The sequence below is a fragment of the Penicillium coprophilum genome (genome assembly GCF_028826855.1).
Source record: "Penicillium coprophilum strain IBT 35676 chromosome Unknown utg000001l_segment0_segment0, whole genome shotgun sequence".
Taxonomy (NCBI): domain Eukaryota; kingdom Fungi; phylum Ascomycota; class Eurotiomycetes; order Eurotiales; family Aspergillaceae; genus Penicillium; species Penicillium coprophilum.
Genome location: NW_026622720.1, coordinates 2,028,998 through 2,042,516, shown reverse-complemented (window position 1 = coordinate 2,042,516; position 13,519 = coordinate 2,028,998). Strand labels below are relative to the sequence as shown.

The 13,519-nt window shown below is 48.5% G+C and overlaps 6 protein-coding genes across 6 annotated transcripts; 2 read left to right on the top strand and 4 right to left on the bottom strand.

The window, feature by feature from the left end:
• Positions 1-97: 97 nt before the first annotated feature.
• Positions 98-2,577, bottom strand: pmt4 (dolichyl-phosphate-mannose-protein mannosyltransferase; the record flags this gene model as incomplete). Its single annotated transcript, XM_056671909.1, has 3 exons — positions 98-558; positions 627-2,268; positions 2,350-2,577. 3 exons carry the CDS (start codon positions 2,575-2,577, stop codon positions 98-100), a joined length of 2,331 nt encoding a protein of 776 aa, XP_056537482.1.
• A 636-nt stretch (positions 2,578-3,213) lies between these two features.
• Positions 3,214-4,122, bottom strand: N7500_000762 (uncharacterized protein; the record flags this gene model as incomplete). Its single annotated transcript, XM_056671908.1, has 1 exon — positions 3,214-4,122. One exon carries the CDS (start codon positions 4,120-4,122, stop codon positions 3,214-3,216), a length of 909 nt encoding a protein of 302 aa, XP_056537481.1.
• Positions 4,123-4,630: 508 nt separating this feature from the next.
• Positions 4,631-5,749, bottom strand: N7500_000761 (uncharacterized protein; the record flags this gene model as incomplete). Its single annotated transcript, XM_056671907.1, has 1 exon — positions 4,631-5,749. The coding sequence occupies one exon, from the start codon at positions 5,747-5,749 to the stop codon at positions 4,631-4,633; it is 1,119 nt and encodes a 372-aa protein (XP_056537480.1).
• Positions 5,750-7,235: 1,486 nt separating this feature from the next.
• Positions 7,236-8,516, top strand: N7500_000760 (uncharacterized protein; the record flags this gene model as incomplete). The annotated part of the gene is made up of 3 exons (XM_056671906.1): positions 7,236-7,347; positions 7,411-7,605; positions 7,756-8,516. The coding sequence occupies 3 exons, from the start codon at positions 7,236-7,238 to the stop codon at positions 8,514-8,516; spliced, it is 1,068 nt and encodes a 355-aa protein (XP_056537479.1).
• A 913-nt stretch (positions 8,517-9,429) lies between these two features.
• N7500_000759 (SDR family oxidoreductase) lies at positions 9,430-10,479 on the top strand (the record flags this gene model as incomplete). Its single annotated transcript, XM_056671905.1, has 5 exons — positions 9,430-9,471; positions 9,527-9,685; positions 9,736-9,842; positions 9,914-10,230; positions 10,289-10,479. The coding sequence occupies 5 exons, from the start codon at positions 9,430-9,432 to the stop codon at positions 10,477-10,479; spliced, it is 816 nt and encodes a 271-aa protein (XP_056537478.1).
• Positions 10,480-10,834: 355 nt separating this feature from the next.
• On the bottom strand, positions 10,835-12,202 carry N7500_000758 (uncharacterized protein; the record flags this gene model as incomplete). The annotated part of the gene is made up of 4 exons (XM_056671904.1): positions 10,835-11,416; positions 11,474-11,734; positions 11,802-12,085; positions 12,148-12,202. 4 exons carry the CDS (start codon positions 12,200-12,202, stop codon positions 10,835-10,837), a joined length of 1,182 nt encoding a protein of 393 aa, XP_056537477.1.
• Positions 12,203-13,519: the final 1,317 nt, after the last annotated feature.

Genomic DNA, 13,519 nt, shown 5'->3' with positions numbered 1-13,519 from the left:
TTATCTTACAAAAATTGCAACTGTGCAATTTCAGTTCGGCCCATCGTCACAAATGGGTCGGTTCGCTCGGATTGAGCCAAGGAAGCCAAACGGGAGTTTATTTGGCAAAGTGCAGATCGTAGTTCAGCCACTTGCGCGCAGTGACACCCGCCACGTCGAGGCCGGGAGTACCGTAGGTCAGGGGCGCATAGAAGATGAAGCCCCAAATGGTGGCAGCCAGAATGAGAAGTGTGGCAATCCAGCCCGCAATGAGCGACTTGCAACCCATGCGTTCATTAGCCGTGATGAACCGGCGCAGGCTGCTGACCGACCGTGCCTTGGACTTGCCTGAGGGGTCATCTACAGGGGGAAGTGCAGTGCGGGGGTCGAGCGGCTGCAGGTTGAAAATGAATTCAATCAGGGCACCACACACCATGGTGGAAGCCAGGTGCGAGGGCAGGTAGTGATGCAGGAAGCGCTGGCGACCCATCAGCCAGAAGGGGAAGTAGTGCGCAGCCCAGCATAGGAACAAGAAGCCGGTGCTGTTGTACAGACGCGATCGCGTACCGGGGCCCCAAACTGATGGACGTGTGTTAATTACCGGAATAAAACGGGATAAGAGTGGGGTGTCTGGTTTTTCAACTTACTTTCTTCCAATGCGTCAACACCACGGCGAAGCGAGAGCTGGTCAGCACCAACAATACCAGCAAATACGGCCAGAAGACTGCTGGCAATCCACCATCCAATAGGGTTACCCAAGAAGTAAATCTGCTCACGTGTATCGTTCTTAGTCCAGAAGCTCACACCTCGCAACAGGAACGGCCACTGGAAGGGCTCGGTGGCATAGGGGTGGCTACTGGTCAGAGCGTTGTTGTGGTGGAACATGGCACCCTGCAGCTCGAAATACTTGCGCAGGAAGGGCAGCGTCTTGACCTTACGCTCCTCCTTGACAAGACGAGCACTATCCTCCTCCAGGTTCTCGATGTTCTCAACGTACCAGGCGTTGCTGGACTGGAGGATATTCTTGTTACCATTGATTTCGGCCTGCTTATAACCCCACTCTGGCAGCGGGGTTGTGTGTGTCCACAAAGCGACCCGGGTTGGGACATGAACCAACTTGAACAGGCTGGAAAGAGTGCGGAACTCCTGAGCAGGCTTGCCCGACTCGATCTTGAGCTCGAACAAAGTGTCGTTGTGGCGCTCGCCATCAGCCAGTTCTTGAGAGACCGTGGTGAACTCTTGGTTGGTGGGGAAGAAGGGAGACGCAACATCGTGAGTCAGGAGATAGCTATCGGTTCCAAGATGGCGGAGCTGGATAACGTCGCCGTTGCGTACGCTTCTTGGCTCAGATGCATCAACCAGAGGCTGGGCCGGGAGGATCTGCCACTGATTGTTGGTGTCGTTGTGGGGATAACCAGTGACCTGCTGGCCCTGGCTGGAAATACGACCATCGTCATAACGCAGGGGGTATTTATCCCAGTGGCTGTGGAGGAAGACCTTGGTGTCCTTGTGGCGCATGGTAATGGTGTCGAAGTATTGAATTCCCACAGACTGAGCGGTCATCTGGTTGTCACTAAGAGTCTCTTGGAACTCAGGGGTCATGAAATCGTCACCGGGGCCAGACCGATTGAGAATAGCGAAGTGGACCTGGAACCAGAACAGGTAGAACATGAAGGGGATAACGACCAATCCAACAGCGCGAGCCACAAAGTGCTTGCCCCAGTTGACCATGCTCAGCGCTCCCTGCTCGCGGTTGATATCCAAGAGGTTCCACAAGTCAATGAGCACTGCCGCACCAATGGTCACGAAAGTGAAGAAACCGACGTATTTGGTAGAGATGACACAGCTCATGCAGAAGCCAGTCAAGAGAAGCCATTTCCACCACTTCCGGGTGAACGGTTGGTGACGCAACTTGTAGAAACGGACGTAGCACAGAATACTGAGTGCCATTGACAGCACGAGGGTTGCGTCCAAAAGGATCAGACGGTCCTCACCCACATGGGCGTTGTCAAACACCATAAGACCGGCAGCCAGCACACAGGCTGGCAAAGAGTAGCCAGACTCCCACATGATAAGGAACACCACGGGAATGGTCAAGGCACCAAGTGTAGCGGGAAGGGCACGGAGGGCGAGGTAGGGAACATTGTTGTCGATGTAAGAGTCGCCGATATTCTCGAACAGGAAGCCTCCATCAAAGCCCACAAGCCAGCCTACGAGGGCAAACAATAGCTTTCCAAACGGCGGGTGCACATCGAAGAAATAGGTACGTTGAAGGTAGTAAGAAGCGAACTAGCCAGATAACATCAATGTTAGTCAAAGAGCCCCCTTTTTCGCAGAATGCGCTGCCACAAGAGACATTGGACCTCATACCTTGCCGAAATGAACCTCATCGAATACAACCTCATTAGGGTAATCGATGCGGTAGAAACGTGTCGCAAAAGCCAGGAGGGTGAGAATCACTATGGCCAGCCAATAGTCCCATTCCGACTTCTGTTTGACCGGCACCGACACGGGAGTCGAGCCATCGTCGGAGGGCAACGCGGTGTAAACATCCTTCTTTCCGCCTCTCTTCCGCAGAGAGGGCGAAGGGGACGACATGTTGAAGATATGAAATTTAGAGAGCGACCGAGAAACTACCTATAATCAAATAGACTTCCGAAGTGTGTTAGTAAAGATCAACAAAACAGAAATCGTCCCTAATGTAGATAAATAACTTACCAGAATCACCAAATAAGCATGGCACCCAACAATTGAGGCCAAGAAAAATATGAGAAAGGAAAGGAGATGTGGAGGGGGACGTGTAGTAGAACGTTGCGTGTCTTCTTAGTTTCCGGCAGGGCGGTGGCCCCGGCGGATCTACGTATACAAATCCACAAAACAATTCCTAACTTAACATCGACGATATCAAACCATCAAGTCAAGTACCGAGTACTCAAAGAAATTGAACCTCCATTTTCATATTAGTCTACCCATGTGGCGTCCTATCATTCCTTTCGTGGACATTGATTCATGCAATGCCTTTTGAACACTGATGTGATCTCTCCTTTGACCACATTTTCGTCGATTTTATTGGACAAGTATTTTCACCTAAAGTTTGGGTATATTCGCATTGAAATTACTCGTATGGAGATTTGCTACTTTGCAGTGGACAAAGAATCGCCGTAGTTGGCCCTTGTCAAGGTCACCCAAGTCTGGTCTAGATGGTGCCAGGATGCAAATATATAGATTCACAATTTATCGCCTTTCGTCTGTCTCAACCTCCTGAACAACAAGCCACAATGCCTTCCTAAAAGAGGCTTCTTCCTGCACACTCTCTTGAATGAGAACCTCCCCTCGTCTACCCAAGCCTCTCCTCTCCTGATCCCTCGGCTCGTTATTATACTTCTTCAACGACGCATTGAACCGCGTCAACTTGGACTTAGAAGACCAAGGCAAGATCTCAAATTCAAGCTCAGCAATCCAGGGCTGTAAAGTCCTGATCCTCTGCTGCAAATTAAGCTCCTGTTGCTGCCTTTCGTCGGCCTCAGCGTTGGCCATGGACGCCTCATTCTGTAGTTGTAAAAACAAAGGCGCCTGTCGATTGACCTTGCCCTGAGAATCCAATATAGGTAGCTTTGCAACATGTGCCAGCGCATCCAGCTTCGCAATTTCAACTCTTAAGCCACGTGGACCGAATATGTCCTTATTAGCTTTTTTGATGGATGAGTCTGTCCGGCTTTTGGACATGCCTTGACTTCCCAAGTTTGCAAGTCCACTGACAGCGGACCCAATCCAGTGCAACGGGAATAGGATCGGGACGGAGCTCAAGATGCCGCCTGTTGCATCCAGGACTTGGAGGGGCGGACTAGCGGCTATGTCTTTGTTCAGCTGATCTAAAAAGGCGAGGAAAGATTCCTTGGGGAGTTGGTGATTTTTTAGGGCGGGTGGATATGCGCGGATGAAAGGAGAATCAGAGGAAGGCATGATTGCTGGAATTGCGATTGGTTTGTGGTTTGTTTGAGAAGGGGTTTCTTGTAATGGTGGTGATTGGCTTGGTTGTGTTGAGGGACCTGGAGCTGTATATGCTGGAGGCTGATCTGCTGCCTCTCCCTCATACGAACGTCCCATGTTCTCGAAGGGATTCTGTTTCTTTTCATCGGCCATAGTGAAAGAAAATAAGCTGATTCTTGCGACCGTCTTACGGGGACCTATGTCCTTTTTATCCTGAAAGTGGGGTGGAGTGAGCTCAGCCTTAAAAGTCTAGAGATTGCTTGGATTGGTCAGAATGATATATTGTACGGAGTACTCCGTACGTGCAGGTGTATAAAGATAAGCCTCGACTTAGCCACACCAGGACAGCATGTTCCATGGTTAGGTTGGGGCTGCGCTATGCCTTATCGGGAATTCTGTGCGAGATGGCGTCAGCCGTGCATATCCTTCACAGCCTCACATTATACGGAGGACGTTATAGCGCAAATGAGATGTAGTAGTGTTTTATTGTGGTTTGGTTGGTTATATGCTCGACGTAGAAAAAGAATAAATGCCCAATCCATTCACTCCCAATAATGCTGTCAACATATGCAAAACAGATTGGCCACGCAAAATATGAAACCGAAATCTCGAGCAAATAGTATAGTACGGTTCATGGGTATCACTTAAGTATCTTAGGGCCTTAATCGTCGTCTGAAACATTCAAAAGCTCCAATTCCACCGAGACCAGTGCCTGGAATTCTGCCCGGGGCATTCCAGTGGCCTTGGCTAAGCGGAACAAACTCTTGATGCTCGTACCAATATGCTGCTTCACCCCCACCTCGTAGGTGGACTGGCTTGCTGCCTCCTGTTCCAATTTGGCGATGGCATCAGAGCTACCGGAAGATGCAGAGGCTGGCCGTGGGTGGTTCAAATCTTGAGCGGCCTTATCACTAGGCATATGGTCTGAGGGGTATCCATTGGTGCGAGGCTCTTCTTGATTGACTCCGTTCACCTGTCGTCGCAAGAGATTGGCCAGCAAATTTCCATTGAGTGATGACGGACCAACCTCCGGTTGCTCCTCTGTAGGATCATGATTATCCATGGCGGGCTGCACGTCACCATACTGCGAGAAATACGACTGCTCAGATAGGCCAGATGGACCTGGCTTTGATGAATCGGCGCGTGGCGCGGGGGTCTTGGCTCCGGGTGTGGAGTCATACTGAGCCCAGTAGTCATCGTCATCGTCGTTCTCCATGTTATCCTGTGCTTTCTCCTCTTCGGCGACTTTTAATGTATCGGCCAGTAGCTTGTCCTTTGCCTGAACGTTCGCCTCCCCAATGGAAGAAGTCCAGGTCTTTTCATCCTCGGCAGGTCCCTCCCGTGGCAAAAGCTCCGCAACCCGCCAGCCACGACCACCTCCCTCCTCGTCTGTCGGGCACCACAAATAGACCACCGTCAAGCTGTAGTCGTTGAGTGGAACTTGTGCTTTGAGGGTCTCGTCGTCAATTCGTTTGTATGTCACCGGAAGTTCATCTGGAAGCTCGATTTCGCCCGATACGGGGTGTGGTTCAAATGTGGCGCCGTCAATTAATCTCTGTAGACGCTCTGCTTTCGCAGCGTCCCAACACAGTAGCTGCAGCCATGACTCAGTGGAAGATGTGGATAGTGAACTGAGAACCCCGACTCGTTGGCGCAAAATAGGGGAAAGAAGTGGCAATAGAGCTGGGGGTGCGCGGGGCGAGACAAAGGCTAGTGGGAGGCATGCGAGGAGGGGAGGGAGTAATTCGCGAGTTTCGGGTGGATTGATGAGTTCGACCATGATTGCTATAGATATGAGAGTATGAAATGCGGAGAGAGAAAGAGAGAAAGTGGAAATGGGGGGGAGGGTGTTCAAAGACGGTGTTTTGCAAGCTCCCCGGGCTCCATTCGACCGAACGTGGGGCAACAAACAGAGCAATCACCGGGCCGTAAAGCTTACCCCGTCCATGGTACTGTCGGCCTTTTATACCCGCACATGGAGAGGTCTTAAATTTCTACTTTTCGGCATAGTTTCATATTCTGTTATCTACTCTTTGTATCTCAGATCCTTGCACTGGCTGCAGAGGCTCTAATTTCGATCTTATTGGCTCTTTCGGATATTTGCCAAGGAGAACATCTGAAATAAACTCGCCGACTTTCAAATGTTCCTTTGAAGTCCCACATTCCAAGGTTCCACATTCCGCATGCCACCTGGGCAGATGTAAGTACGGAGTACGGAGTATGTTCTAAGCCGTCAGCGCGATCGGAGCAGGATCAGCCGGCCAGTTTGAAATTCGGTTCGGGGGTACGGAGTACGGAGTACGGATCACCACAATATGTACATACAAAGTCGACCAGTATCCACTAGTAAGTCGCCGAATTGACACTAACGGCGAGTGACCACCTGAGCGAACTCGGCGTACTTACCTAGTGCGTTGTTATCTGATAGCAAAGAGGAAGCGGAGAAACAGGATAATAAACAACATTACGGAGTACTACTACTAAGGGCTCCGTATGTGGCCTCGTGATGTAATTTTGGTGGTCATGTGGTAGCCTTCTTAGCCATTTCTTCTTGAGGTCATTTTCTATAGATTTTCTCGCTCTTCTCTGTTTGGTAAACCTCGATATGTTTCGAAGAATCCGAGTTCTAATCGCACCAAGGCCGCCCAGTTGGGTATAGTGCCATTCGATTTTCTCCTTTTTAAAATCTGATCATACCTGATCAAGTTATGATACAATGACTGCACGTTATATTGCCCAAATAACGCCCCGAGCCAAGACCCTCAAAAGTAATTGCTGCTATAGTGAGTTTCGTAAGCAGAAGTAACTGGATTCCTAGCCTTCACGTGCCACCTAATGCTGAGAGATGTATGGAGTATACCTAGACCGTGATCGATGGACCGCTTATTCACGATATCCAGTGCTTACACATCGCAATCAATGGTGCCGACACAAGGGAATAGCTCCTTCGCGGGGCCTGTCGGTAAGAACTGCCAATACTTATTTCAACCGATTTTTACTGGTTCTGTAGTTCAAGAGACATCAGATTGATACAAGACTACATAATCTGAGTGATATGATTCGCTACCGGGCTCAATAATTTGGCTGAATAAGCCAACTGAAGAACCTTGGAAAGTTCCAAGGTTGGAAAGTTCACCGTCTTCATGCCCCTTCATCTTCAATATTTCCAGATCATTCAAGTAGAAATATATGATTTGAGCCCAGAAAGACTTTAGCTCAATTCCTTCTTGAGAAAGTTGGGGGCTCGGTAGGACCATAGAATCCCCATGAACAACAAGGATGTCTCATTCGTGAGCTTTGGCTTGGTGGTGCTTGACGAAATTCGCTTCCCTAACCAGAAACCTTTAACTAATGTACTGGGTGGGTCCGGAGCTTACGGTTGGTTTTGTCTGCAATATTCCGATTCAAACTACCAGAGATCCGATTGACGTGTTTTTCCAGCTACTCTAGGTGCTCGGTTGTTTCTGCCCTCTCCACAGAGCCGCTCTTTGGCCTGGCCGATTCATGTTGGAAATGACTTTCCGGATCCTATTGCAGAACTCTTGCATAGCTGGGATACAAATCTGGTGATAACAAAAGAACCAGACCAGCCCTCGACTCGCGGCTTACTGAAGTATCAAGATACCACATTCGGACGTGCGAAAACCCTTTCCATTTACCATTCTTCTGTCGCCCTTACTATTCCCGTTTGAATTCACTTGCCGATGATCCTTAACCCGAAATTCATGCCTAATAAATCAGCAAATACAACAATTAAACATACGCTAACTTCAATTTAACTTCTAGCGAAGAAATTCAAGTACACCACGCCGATTCTTGCAATTCAAGATAGCGAGTTGCTGGGCCCGGCCTTGCTTACTTCGAAAGTCTATCATTATCTTGCTAGCCCCCAAGATATGAGAACGCGCGTTCGAAACATGCTAGCTCTTCGAGATCAGGTGGGAATAAAACATCGTCCACTGATTATCTGGGAACCGGCCCCCCTTTCATGCAAGTCAGAGAATCTGGAAGACTGTCTAGCGGTTGCAGCTCTAGTCGATGTGTTCAGTCCAAACCACTTAGAGCTGGCTGCTTTGTTTGAAGATTCCCTGGCTACCTCTGATAGAAGTGAGATTGAAAGGTTGGCTTCGAAAATCCTAGCCAACGGAGTCGGCCCGGAAGGAAGGGGTACGGTGATAATTCGAGCTGGTGAAAATGGCTGCTTTGTTCGATCAAGTGACCTCATTTCCAGATGGCTACCTCCATTTCACATAGCAGGGACTGGGGTAGAGCAGGCTACCAAAGTGGTTGATCCGACTGGAGCCGGAAACGCATTTCTGGGAGGCTACTCTATTGGGTACCTCCAAACGGGAGGTGATATAATCCAAGCGGCTTGTTATGGAGCTGTCGCGGCATCATTTGCTTTAGAGCAAGTAGGAATGCCAAAGAAGATGAATGAAGGAGATGAAGAATCATGGAATGGGGCCAGTGTTCTTGGAAGATTACAAGAATATAGGGCACGGCAAGAATCCGCCGGCACTCAGGGGGAACAGCTCAAGATAAATTGACAGCCCGCATGAATGTCACTGCTACGTATGCACTGGCTCACGATGAACTGAATCGGAGTCAAGCTGCAGTATCACTCTCCAAAAAAGAGCCAATGGTACAGACCAAGTTCAAAGACCGTACGCGATCTGAGAGGAGCCGAGTCCTTTAATGAAGTCCTTCAAACTCTGAGCAGCAGAACCAATACCAACGACACGGCCTAGCGAACTGCTCTGAAAATTTCCCCACTGACAATGTGGACAAGCCTGCCGGGATCTCGAGGGGTCAATCATCAAATATTTGGGTAAACCCGGGGACGGAAGTATGAGCCCCCTAGACTAGGCAAGAATATTCAAACTAGCCTTACTTTTGATATCATGAATACGCTAGGTACTATAAGAAACTTAACAAGCCGTATACAAGAGGCTATATACTTCCTTGATATCTAAATCTGCCTTCATATCCACCCATGTGATCTACATCGAACTATACGGAGATCACGGAGAGTTCGACCACACTTCCACCTACTGTCACAATCCAAGTTGAACCCCATGAAGACATACATCTATGCACAAAATCTTGTTTGAGCAACAAGCTGACGGAGATATGTGGCTATGTAATCTCCACCACCACCATTCTCTCGTGTTAAAAAGGCGCTAACCGTTCTCCACCTGCAAACCGGCGCGGCAGCTGAAAAAGTGTCAACTATTCGCGAAGAGCTAGGGAAGCAGTAACAACATCATCATCATTGATTTCCAATCAGCAGTATAATAGTCATGTCCATGGATTTCGACCTAATAGAGGAAATCCTATAAGTATGCCCACCTCTCATTTTGCTAGAGCACAATTCATCATCAACTTTTACAAGCTTTCTCTACTTTCTACCGTGGTAGTAAGATTACAACACATTAACTTTCCCTCTTCACTTTGTTAAATATGCCGTCCTACGCTATTACTGGGGCCTCCAGGGGTATTGGAGTGAGTTTCGTTTCTAAGAAACCAGATGAAGCCTAACCTTGATCAACCAAAATAGTGGGAGTTACTTCGCCAGCTGTCCAACGATTCGAACAATACTGTCATCGGGATCGTTCGCAACAAGTCTGCCACTCAGGAGAAGGCGAAGGAAGATTTGCCGGAGCGCACCAACATCCACATTGTGCAGGCCGACATCACCGATTATACTGCTTTGAAGGTTGGGGTTCTCAAATAACAGAGAAATTCTATATTGACACCTCCTTTTAGGCTGTGGCGGCAGAGACTGCAACGATCACTGGCGGCGGGCTTGATTATCTCATCGCCAACGCTGGGCTGGTATCTAAATTTGATGCGTACGATCCGATCGGGGTTCTGTAAGTGGACCTGTCTTCAACCATCAGTTTAGAATGCTGCAGCCACTGACGTCGCGGTATCAATCGAAAAGTGGCCAACAGCCCGAAGCCCTGGAGGAGAGTCTCAACGCGTGCATCAAAATCAACGTTACCAGTAATATTCACTTGTTCAACTTGTTCATGCCCTTGATTCTGAAGGGAGAGGCCAAAAAGATTATTGCCATTTCCAGTGGTCATGCCTCCCTTGATGCCATCTCTGTCTTGGGGATTGATGTCGCCCCTCTCTATTCCATCAGTAAGGCGGCTCTGAACGCGGCCGTCGCCAAATTCAGCGCGCAGTATGCCAAGGATGGCGTCCTTTTCATGAGCATTTGTCCCGGAATGGTTGATACGGGTCACTTCGACGACGGTATGTCTGATATCTTTCTAGATTCTTCGTTTGACACAGCAGTCTGATGTTTTTATAGCAACTGAAGAGCAGAAGAAGGGCTTGGCAGGAATGCTGGGTGCATTCGCCCGGTATGCACCCGACTTCAAAGGCCCCAGCCCACCGGAGGCTGCGGTAAAAGACGTTATCTCGGTGATGGAAAGGGCAAGCGTCGAGGGCGGCGATGGCGGTTCCTTCGTGTCGCATTTTGGCAACCAACAGTGGCTGTAGAAACCCCTTGAACCAGAGAATTACTTCTCTATAGGCCCATAGCTAAATCCATAATTGAAATGTTATCCCTGGTCTTTTTCGTAGAAGGGAGTAGATTTCCAACCTTCTTAAGAGTACAGATATGTAGAGTGCGACAGACCATTCATCGTCAACGAAACTAAATACATGCAGGGGAGCAATGGATTTTGTCCGCTATAATTGACTCCTATTAATCTGAGGGGGTACAATCCATTGTGCTATAAGCCGTCACCTATATTCAAGAATCTCCAAAACATTGCTACTGGACCCCAGATACAAGCTCTAAAATCATCAGTCCGAGACCTCAGCGAAAATAACCAATTGAACTTTGGTCCGGTTAGACAAAAGTAGGCAAAATAGTGCAACAACTCAATATAGCACTAAGCTTTGTAGTATAGTCAAGCTCGTCATGGGAGAGATCATCTTGAGCCCAAATGGCTTGTATCAGCTTCTTGGTCAGAAATAGGGAGCGGGATGAATCCCTCTTCTCTGTCCTAGAAATTAAATCCAGGACTATACATCGTTCCCGATCGGTCCGCGCTTCGCAGCCCAAAATGAACAGCGGATACTGACGTTCACAAGAACTGAGCTGGGAGAAAATACTGAAAGCTCGTTCAAGCCTTTGTTGAGTTTCGGTAGCTGGTTCTAGAATGCTTCCAAATGCTCGGTTAAGGTATATGAGAGTAGCCAGTTGGAAGAGTTCGACAAGAGTCGCCATGCTCGGATTCTCGTTGGTTATTGTGTCCAAGCGCGGGATGGACCGGATCCTCCATGTGAGGATTTTCAGGTAGCTCTTCAAGTCATCTGCGTCTTTGTCTTTGGATGAAGACACGTGCGACGGCTTTGTTGCGACTAGATTGCAGACCTCCGTCAAAGACTTTAGAATCTTGGTAAAGGGGGATTGGGCTGAGTGTGTGATCTGGCCAAATTTAGTTAGCAACCCCCCTTTGGTGAAACGAGAAAAGACTATACTAACCTCAATACAGGGATTGGTATTCATCGGCGGCGATGGTATGTCTACCGACTCGTCTAAATGTACGAGGAATCTGTCGATTACCGGCGGTTGCCAGTGTGTGATACTGAAACGGGATAATACATCATGGTAGTATACCCAGTCAAGCAACGCATTGAAGTCGGTGTCCCTTTTGTATATGTCAAGAGATGAGGCTTTGATGACACTTTTGACGCCGATGATGTACGACCGCCATTGACCAGAGGTACATGATGCCTGGTAGATCTGGGTTGAGGACCGCATTAATATAGAGCAAGCTTGTCACCAAGGGGTAGAATCTCAAGATACAAACCTCATAGGAGCATAAAAGCATCCCCGCAGCAACATGCTGCATTGTTTCCATGATACCGATCTCGCCATTCGATGCTACGCCTAGCGCTTTCAAGGCAGCAATCTTGAGCTCAGCGACCTGTGATTGTAGTCCAGAACGGTGCAGTGAAGACAACGCGAGCAAAGATCGCAGCACTGCAGCGGTGGATGGGGCATTATTGACGAGAGCCATGCGGATAAGCATGTTCCCCACATCAGTCGGGTCATGGCCAAAGGTTGTTAAAGAGCAGGATGCAGTGGATTGAACTGCAATACCAGTCAGGTTCATGACATATTCGAGACAGATCAATGGGTGGTGTTTGACACACAGTATTGAAATAGACAATTTTCCGCGACATCTAATTTGAATGGATTGAATGGCATTGGTGATCGTAGTGTCAGTCGGTGGTACTCTACAGATCATAAGCATTCCTGTGCTTCCACCAACCGTAGAAATAACCCATGGTGGAAGACATTACCACTTGATACTAGACCTAAGAGATAGCGGTGCATCTCAATGTCCCAGGTGGATATATTAATCAGATGCGCATTGGAACAATGAGGACCCACGCGCCTCTGTTGTATAAATGAGCGTGTCACCATAGCACGTCGCTTATCATTGACTTTTGGCCACGACAGCCGGAGGCCGTAGCCTTTGCAGGCGCGATTAGACTGGACACACTGCGAGCACCTTGGGACAGTCCGGTCACAGTGAATCCGGCGATCTGCGTGCAAATGTCAGTAAGTCTCCATGTAAGTTCACCTAGTGAGGCGGAAACTGGTAAATTTTCTGACGTTGAACATACCCCTGCATGTCCCACAGCTTCGACTCGCCATCACAATTATAAGTAGCCTATCAAATTCTTCGCGTGTGTAATATAAGTTCCCACAAAGGGCAAGCTTTCGCAGCCACGGGTCACAGTGAGTGAGACCTGGGATGATGTCCATCTAGCTGACTGGTTTTTCTTTCTGACGCCGTCTGTGCGTGGGGGCTGATGGTGTGCCAAGCTACCTACCCCCCGAGTATTTAGTCTGTATGGAGTACGGAGTACTTTCAAGGTCAAGATTGGAGGCGGAACTGACATGAGTACAATGTCGCTCAGTATTCTCTTACCCTCTCCCTTCGACACGAATACAGTGTCAGAGCCTTTTCAATCGACGATATCGAATTCCTTCTCCACGGCCTCTAGGTCATTCCAGTCCAAACCCCCGAGCTTTGAGGCGTCCATTTTATTCACCCAAATATCCATACGGCTTTTTGAAGCCACGCACACCAGGTCTTGATATCTTCGTAGACACCTTGAAGCTATTCGCGCTCTACTTTGAGACTTATATACTTGCCTTCGAGACTCCTTTGTTATTGCTTATATCCTCCATATTCTTCCTCACATTATACATCTTCTTCCTCGCGTTATACATTTATATCTTTACCGTATTCCTCTCTTTTGTCATACTTTCAATTTATTTCCTCTCGGGTATCTGTGCGATTTCGGGGGGGCTTCCGAGTTGTTGACCCGGGGCCTTCCAACCTGGGCCCTCGGAGTTTTGATAAAACGGTTTCGGCCCATAGAGTCTAGGCCTTTCTGAGTTTTCAATTACATCCTGCTATGAGCCCTCACTGGTCTCAGTGGTAGTATTGTGGTCGAAAGCAATGAGTTGGCGAAGTCGGATATTTTCTTCTATAAGCAAGTTTAACTGAAG